Source organism: Fusarium phalaenopsidis, assembly GCF_050370095.1.
Source record: "Fusarium phalaenopsidis strain FUZ10S chromosome Unknown contig_32302, whole genome shotgun sequence".
Taxonomy (NCBI): Eukaryota; Fungi; Ascomycota; class Sordariomycetes; order Hypocreales; family Nectriaceae; genus Fusarium; species Fusarium phalaenopsidis.
Genome location: NW_028145405.1, coordinates 2,512,694 through 2,521,085, shown reverse-complemented (window position 1 = coordinate 2,521,085; position 8,392 = coordinate 2,512,694). Strand labels below are relative to the sequence as shown.

Below are 8,392 nucleotides of genomic sequence, written 5' to 3'. Positions count from 1 at the left end.
TATTGCTGGCTTTGATCGTGACAATGTGATATCCGAAGGTAACGAGAGGCGAGATGCGGTGTGCCAGAGGGGGAAATGGCTCCTGGTGAAAGAGATGAATGAAATGACCCGAGCTCCGGAAGTCCCGAGCGACAAGGCCGTTTGTTGTGTTCCTCCTGCAGGGACAGAAAGTGCGACTGGGGAAAAGTGGAGCGGGGCCAAGGCTGGACTGAAGAGGGCGAGACCTCGAGAATTCAACGTGATAGTTTAGTTATAGTCGCGTTGGAATAACCCGGATTATGGAATAGATGGGTTTCAATTAGTCTTCGAAAGTCTTTAAAGTTTGGTAAGATTTCGGAAGGATTGTTTTCTTCTATTCCCTTGTGGGATGACACCTTCACCTTCTTGTTAAGTACCTTGACGCTTCTCAAGAGCAACTCGAGTCTCTTTCAGATATTTGTAAAGACTTCTGACTGTTTAATAGTTATCTATTGTTACACAAGTGAACTTTAGGAAGTTTGAATGAGCAGAAGTTGTTCGCAGAGAGACATGTGTACTCCTATTCGGCTTCTGACGACTTTGAGAGCGAAAACAACGCTGGTAGAAGTCGACATGCTTCTTGGTTGCATTCATACTCAAGAACGGGTAACAAGGTCTACCTATCACTGTATTCGCCCTTGCATTCGATTGCAATGGTAGAAACGCCAACCCGGCATCTTTGTATGATATTTTCAGGACTTGTTGGGTCCATCTTGCCGCCAAGCATGCTCCCCATTCTTTGGTCTTTAGGAGGTGGGCAAATGCCGCCTTTGTTAGGACATCGCAAACTGGACTGTCATTACGTGTTACACCGTAGAGTAATTCATTCACTAGAACTCATAATTCTGGGATTTGTGACCGACAACAATTCAAAAGGAGGCGACTTGGCGTGCCTTACCCGCTTCAACTGGGCGTTGGTTATCCAAGTCAGCGTGAGGAATTGGAGGTTTCGGCTATGGGTATGGGCTGTACTCAGTCTTGTGATGGCTTTTAAGACATGGGGAAACGCGAGGAGGTGAGAGGATATTCACGATGGAGTGAGGCAAAGGACAAGACGCGCTTTCAACTCTTGGGAGCCAGCGCGAGGAGCGATTGTTTGGGGCTTTCAGTGCTCGGACTGGATTGTTTCGGGATTTGGAAGACAGGAGCATGTGAGAGAGACGAGCTCAGACCTCGTCATTTCCACCTTGGCATCGTGGTGTGATGGAGTGCAACTCATGATCTCGAGATGGCTGTCTGAATCAGCCTGGAATCACGGGCATCGGCCTCTGGATCACCCCAAGCCCCTGTCTAATTGAGGTGACCAAGATTAAACGCTGGGACCTAGTCAGCGTTAGCCCGTTCTCGGCTGCTTACGAGGTTCGGGAGTCGAGAAGAGAGCAAGAACTGGGCGCAACTAAGCTTGAAGTTGTTTGGGCTAGCATCAGCTTTAATTAAGTAAACCGTGTATTACCTGGAGCTGGAGATTCTGCGCTGTCGACTGGTGATGTTCAACGTTCAGGCCAACTGCTGTCCCCCTTGGGCACGCCATGTGTTGAGCAACCCCTCTCTCACTCCGATCCATCATCCTTGGTCCAGGAACAGGGGCCCAACCACAACCCGGGCGGCATCCCTTCCTACTGCATCGGCTCGTGGGGGACATCGGAGGCGTCTCTGAGTTTGGTGCGCTATTGGTGCAAGTAAACACCCACAGGCGGGCCGTGGCGAGCTGAGGAGGTGCTGCACGGGATAGGATACCTGATAGGTAGCTAGCCGAGGTACCCGTCTTGGAAAAAAAGGCTCAAGACATGGAGGATCAGCAAGTTGCGTCTCTTTTGCTGATATGTGATTTCTGGTAGAGGAGACGGACACGGGCGTTTGATCTAGAGTGGATGATTTTAATTGCCAAGCTCTGACGTACCGGGCTTGTTGACCCGCGGAAGCACGGTGCTGCGTCGTAGGTCCTCTCCAACGATGCCCGTGAACTGCCCAATCGTCTCTGCAGGCGGGTTTTCAGGGTGGCGGCCGCTAAGAACTTCCATGCCCAACAAGGGACCATCGGGGTTCCCTCATGGATGGACGCCAAGGCCGCCCCCGGAGCCGTCATTTCAGCTACTGGGCTCCATTTTGTCGATTTCCTTTCCCTCATCAATAGCTCAGTCCAATCTCTCTGCTTTCATGCTCCTTCACTCTCTCCCCCATTCCTTTCCGTGTAACCCGTAGCCCGTCCCTCCTTGCTGCTGCTGTTTGTCCCGCGAGACTTCCTCTCCTTTCCCACTTACAATCAATCCCCCAGATTTATATCTCATCCTCTATCCATCCCAAGGCTTGGCTTACCTGCAGATCCTTATTCAACGTTTCATACTGAGAGGAGGAAAAAAAAAGTTCCAGTCCCAACCGCCGCCAAACTCGGTAATCGTTGCCCCCGCGTCCAATCAACCACAGGGCCCGCAGGCGTGCGTTCGCTGCGCCCAACTTCTCCCGATAGATATAGCCGTCCGTCAGCAACCAATTGCTCTCCTCATTCTTCGCTCGTGGCCTCGACGAAGCCATACACGCATTGGATGTAGAGCGCCAGTCCCTATCGCCGCAAATCAGCACCACCAACTGGAAGAGCCGCCACTCACTGCCTCTACTGTAACTGTTTCAGCGCTCCAACGCTCGTCAGCCAGCCGTCGCCGGCATATACACCACGGCGCCTCGCCCCGAGTTACCAGCCGCCGCCATGTCCGATGTTACCACCGCCATCACCACGGCCTGTGCCTACCAGGCTCGTGACGACGATAACTTGGCTGCGACTTCTGGATCCGACATTCGTCCCCGCGTTGAACCTCGAAAGCGACGACACTCCTTCTTCATTCCCCGGAGACGATCCATTGTTGGCCATATCATGGATGGCGAAGAGGGCCTCCTCCTCAAGGTGGATTTGTTCCTCTCTGAGCTCGAGCGCCGCCTCGACTTTATCGAGAACTATGTCGACCTGAGCAAGGACTCGAGTATTTCCCGCGCCTTTTCCACCCTCCAGACCGTCCGCACACGATGTTCCCATGCCTCTGAAGAAGTCCTCGGCGCAGGACGACGTCGGTTACACATCATGGTCGAGACCCTGGAGACGAGATATCATGAGACCCTCGAGGCTGCCGAGTCGCTCAACGAGAAGGCTCGCGTTGGCGTGGACCTGCTCGAGAACATGCTTTCTGATTTCGAGACGCGCGCTTATAAGCTTCGCGAGCAGGGCTTTGCAAATGCCGCCAACGCCGCCGAGGCGTTCATGGACGAAGGCCGCCGTGTCGCCAACGAGGGTATTGAACGTGCCATCCAGGCTGCTCTGTCTCTGGAGGAGCACATCCAGCAAGCCATTTTCCAGGCCAAGGAGGGCCGCCTTATTTGCTACGAAGACCTCCCCATGCCTTGGAGGAATAATCCTCACATCAAGAAGGGATATCGCTTCACCGAATCCAAGCTCGAGTGTGTTCGTTCCGCATTCAACCTGTCCAACGAGCTGGTCAACATCTGGTCCCACGCCCTGGGCCTTATTCTGGTTCTGGCGATTGCCCTCTACTTTTACCCGAGCAGTAGCAACTTTACGTTGAGCACCAAGACCGACGTCTTTGTGGCAGGCGTCTTCTTCGTCATGGCTTGTCTCACATTGGTCTGCTCGACCGTCTGGCATACAATGAATGCCGTTGCCGATGTCGACGCCATCTCGATATTTGCTTGCGTCGACTACACCGGCATTTCCCTGCTTATCGCTGCCTCTATCATGACAACTGAGTACACGGCCTTTTACTGCGATCCTATCAGTCGGTGGATCTACATGTGCTTGACGGCCTTCCTCGGAATAGGAGGCGTCATCCTCCCATGGCACCCTCGGTTTAACGGCGCCGACATGGCATGGGCCCGCGTTGCCTTTTATGTTGGCCTGGCCTTGACCGGCTTCATGCCCATGGTTCAGCTCGGGTGGACTCACGGGCCAGACTTTGTCTACGACTTTTACTCTCCTATCTCCAAATCCATGTTTGTCTATTTCACGGGCGCCGTGGTCTACGCCAGCAAGATCCCCGAGCGATGGTTCCCCGGCTGCTTCGACTACGTGGGTGGAAGCCACAACCTCTGGCATGCTGCTGTCCTCGGTGGCATCCTTTTCCACTACACAGCCATGCAAAGTTTCTTTGCTAATGCTTTCCTCCGAGCGGAGGCTGGTTGCCCTTCGTACTAGAGGCATCAGCTGCAACTAGCTTCAGCCTTGCGCGAGGTGTTCTTTCGCTAGACCTCTATCGAGATCAATTAACAGGCTTGAGAATGACGGCGCTCAACACGCCTCATTCTGTGTTCGAGCGGGTGCTGTTGAATGGAGCCCTGGTTCCAATCAAACAACTAACGCAGTTGTTGCACCCTGCAAAGGTTCGCACGCCGAAGCATCATATGGCGGACGACACTGCAGACCACCACGGCGTCCCCTGGCATGTCCGGATGATGAGCAGTCTGAGAGGGAAGTGATAGAGTTGGAAAAGAGGTTTCACCCTCATCTCCTGCAATATCTCATGAACACCATTACGAGGAATGGCCCTCGCTACTCGGTGTATTACATCGACCAAGCAGTTTTGGTATATCGGATGCTACCTATGGAGGTGGCCAAAGCAGAAGATTACCTTGGCTCTCATTGTCCCGCATAGACCAGAGGGAGCCTCATGTCGTTTGACGAAAAGTAATTGCATGTAAACCGGCGTTAACTTGGAGACTGGGAACGTGTCGAGAGTAGACACTCACGGAATCATGTGTATGAGCAGAAATAACCCGAGGCCTCGTTACGCCTCGGGCTTTTAAGGTTAATAATAGACGAAAGCGTTCATATATTCATTCATTCATCCTAGAGTCGTCCATCGTAGGGCCACTCCATCATTCCATCCATGTTCATTCAACCTTGCCAGAAAACTATAATCATACAAATATGTACTGTGTCCCCCCGGTCATTACGCATTTGAACCTTGAATCATAAACCGTTAAAACATAAATACATCAGGGCGCCGTTACAGGCGCAGCGGCCCGGCTCGGCTCGTCTATCTTGACTTGCATGGCGCGGTGCCGGCGCCGGCCAGGCTGCGGGACCCTCGGGTTTGCGAGCCACGCCCCTTGCATAGAGGATGGCCCCCCGACTCGCGTGGCGGCATGCACGTCAGTGAGGTCGCGGCCAGGATCCCTGTTGGTTCGTGGTCTCGCTTGGTGTGGTGGTGTCATACAACAGCATCTGGGCAAAGTACCAAGGTACCTTGGGATATCTTGAGTTGCTCGGACCACTACACTAGTAAATGCCCTTTATTAAAGAGCGTGGGATACAATCTCGGCATAGACGTCATCTGGAATCTTCTTAATAATGCCAATGGTGACAGACTTGACGAGATCGGCGTTAAGTTGAGGGAAGGATCTCAAGACCTTGTTGGGACTATTATCGTGTCAGAACCATACTTCAACCAGGACCAGACGGGACAAAATCATACCTTGGTGATTGGAGAATTTGAGATCGCATAATGGTGAGCTGTGCCACGATGCACACAATGTTGAGATGCGGCCCATAGGCGAACAAAAAGTCCCATAACCGCAGCACCTCAGGCAAGGGCGGCGTACAGGCGCACAGAGTGAGGACTGAGGGGAAGGCATAGATCTCGGCCGAAAGCCCCTTGGCCGTAAGATACATGCTCAGCTTGGGATCCACGATCGCCAAGACCTTGTCCACAAGTGCGAGGCCTCGATGGACGCCGTCCATGGCACCGCGGATGTATCCTGGGCACTCGCGCGTCAGAAGGGAGTGGAAGGCGACAAAGGCTTCGGCCTCGCTTCGGGCGGCGTAGAGGAATGGGGCGGCCAGGACATTCATGCCCTGTACGTAGGTACCGGGCTCGAGAGTCGTAGCTCCCGCGCCAGATTCAGAGCCCTCGGTTGTAAGTGTTAGGGCGCGGGCGCGATTACGAGCAGTAGGTGATGATGTGCTGGCCTGGGAATGACCTGACACGCTGCTGTCTCCTGGAAGAGAGGCGCGGCTGCTGCTTGGGCGACTCTGGCGCTGCTCTTCGCGGGCGTCGTGGAGTTTCCATGCAATGGCGTTGAGTAGTCGGATCAAGCTGGCCTCGCTGACACGACGACGGAAGAGGGGATCTGTTGTGAGGGTGCGGAAGGTGTCGTTTCGGATCTTGGAGTAGGCGGGAGAAGCGCCGCGGTGGATGAGGGCGAGGTAGTCGTCGGTCGAGAGGATGGGAGCGTCCAGGAGAACCAGCCAGACATATATCCTGAGCGTCGACTATAACGAGAGAGCGCCGTTAGCAAAGACCTGGAGAAGTGGACGCCAATGTTCATCTTACCATGCCATCCTCAGCACTCTTGACTCCCCCATCAATGACCTTCCATCGCGCACTCTCCAGGGCGCCTAGGAAGTCTCCATCAGTGGGACCTTCGCGGATGATTTGTTGCAGGGAGAGATGCCCATGCGAGAAGACGGGCTTCTTGCTTCCAGCCCGCTTGCTAGCCGTTACGACGTTCATCTGGTGGACGAGAGGGGGCGTGGCATCGCTATTAGCGCGGCCGCGCTGAGGCGAGCGATTGATGCTCGGGGGCGGGCCAGACGAGGCGGCTGGGCCAGCGCCGGGCACGGGGGAGGATCTCGTGGGCGAGACATTGCGCTGTGTCTGTGTCTCGCGCAGGCGCTGCTGCGAGATGAGCGAGGGAGGGTTCTGAGGGCGAAGAGTGTGCGCAGACTGGAGGCGGCGGAGGACGCGGTGAGTTCGTGGTGATGGCGGGGGCTGAAGCTGTGTGGTGATGGAGGCGGGGAGCGAAGGGATCGCGGGCTTCGTTGAGGAGGCGTTGGAGGCGTTGGAGGAGGGCTCCGACATGGTTGCGATGCTAAGGCTGGATGGGCATGGAAGGATTGCGGAGGACAAGATGGAGAGGGAGAGGATGAATTTTCAGTATGGATAAATCTGGTAGTGAATTAGGGCTGATGGCGATGCCAGAGTGAGGATCGAGAGTAAAATCAGCATGGAACTAGTTGTGTTGTGCTCAAGAGGTTAGCGGGGAGGCTGGAGGCTGGCTGACGGCTGATGGGAGTTGGCGGTTTCAATATTTGGTGGGACAAAGTGCGCGCATCGTGTTTGTCTCGCGTTGAACCAGCAGCCAGCGACAACGGTGCGAGTGTAAACAAGCCAGAGTCAGCTGCAATGACTTTCTTTCAAATGTGTTCAAGTTCAACCGTGGAGTTGGGAATGAATTCTATCTTTCTTTGTCTACTTGATGCCAGCTGTGCTGTTGCTGGCCTGGAATGAGGACCAATTTGAGAGGCTGGGGTGGTGGCCATTGGGCTCTAGGTCGGTAAGGTTACAGTCGGGGGTTGGTGTACCGATTCGCCGACTTTGAGATGCGCACAGCTTGATCCTTGCTCTTATAAAATGAGGCTGATGGGAATAATGTGTGTTTGAGATATTGCAGGCTTAGCTTCTGGGTCCTGGGTTCAGAGTTTCTTCCCACGTGCCGTCAGGAAGAAAGTCCTGAATGATCAAGGTCCACCCACGGACACTTCCTTCTCCGGGCACATCATGACTTTATAACTTTGGTATGAACAATATCAACTTGCGAAGCATTACAGCCCGGAAGATGAACGAGCCAAGATCCATGTCATGACAAGATCTACCAGTTCTGGCCATGGCCGCACAGTTGTAAGCATCTTCTAGACGTATCCAACTGACTGATCTCCACTAGCAGTTCTTGTCCGTTCCATGTCGACCATCTCAGACGCATCTGTATACCAACAAGCCGGCAAACATGGGCAGCATTTGTCATGATACCAAGACTATCACTTCTTTCCCCGAGAACCCAATCCAAGTAGCAACTATTGGACATGAAGCGTGGGGTTTGGTGTTGTTCTCTCACCTGTACAGTCGGTCACACAAACCGTAGGCGCGGGAAACGGCAGCGCTATTACCGCGAAAGGCAAGGCGGCGATTGCGACATCGATCATGCCAGGCAAACCACCAGAGTAAAGAGCTCTCACAAGCCGCCCGAGCGCCGCGCGACTTCGTCATCTGCGTGGGTAGAGATGGATAATGCCATCCATCATGGTCCAATGCAGAGGCCGCAACGGCCCGATCTGCCCCTCCATGCTCTATGGGCCCTCGCAGGGCCTTGCTACCGACTACCGATGCTCCGATGAAAGTTGTTGGCTCTCGAGATGGACGTCGGGTTTGAAATTTGCCATTCCCAGTGGAATAACCCTGTGCCATTCTCTTTCACTCTTCTGAATTTTTCTTTTGCTTTGTAATATTGATTACATTTCTTTCATGACGCAGGATCCATATGCTTGAAACCCAAAGTCGTATTCCCGTCTCTTCTTCTCCATTTCTTTAATTGT

The 8,392-nt window shown here is 53.7% G+C and overlaps 2 protein-coding genes across 2 annotated transcripts; one reads left to right on the top strand and one right to left on the bottom strand.

Moving 5' to 3' along the window:
- Positions 1–2,722: 2,722 nt before the first annotated feature.
- On the top strand, positions 2,723–4,216 carry LRP88_08149 (hemolysin-III related-domain-containing protein; the record flags this gene model as incomplete). The annotated part of the gene is made up of 1 exon (XM_083244658.1): positions 2,723–4,216. One exon carries the CDS (start codon positions 2,723–2,725, stop codon positions 4,214–4,216), a length of 1,494 nt encoding a protein of 497 aa, XP_083099152.1.
- Positions 4,217–5,316: 1,100 nt separating this feature from the next.
- On the bottom strand, positions 5,317–6,881 carry LRP88_08148 (rab-GTPase-TBC domain-containing protein; the record flags this gene model as incomplete). Its single annotated transcript, XM_083244657.1, has 3 exons — positions 5,317–5,440; positions 5,496–6,292; positions 6,354–6,881. 3 exons carry the CDS (start codon positions 6,879–6,881, stop codon positions 5,317–5,319), a joined length of 1,449 nt encoding a protein of 482 aa, XP_083099151.1.
- Positions 6,882–8,392: the final 1,511 nt, after the last annotated feature.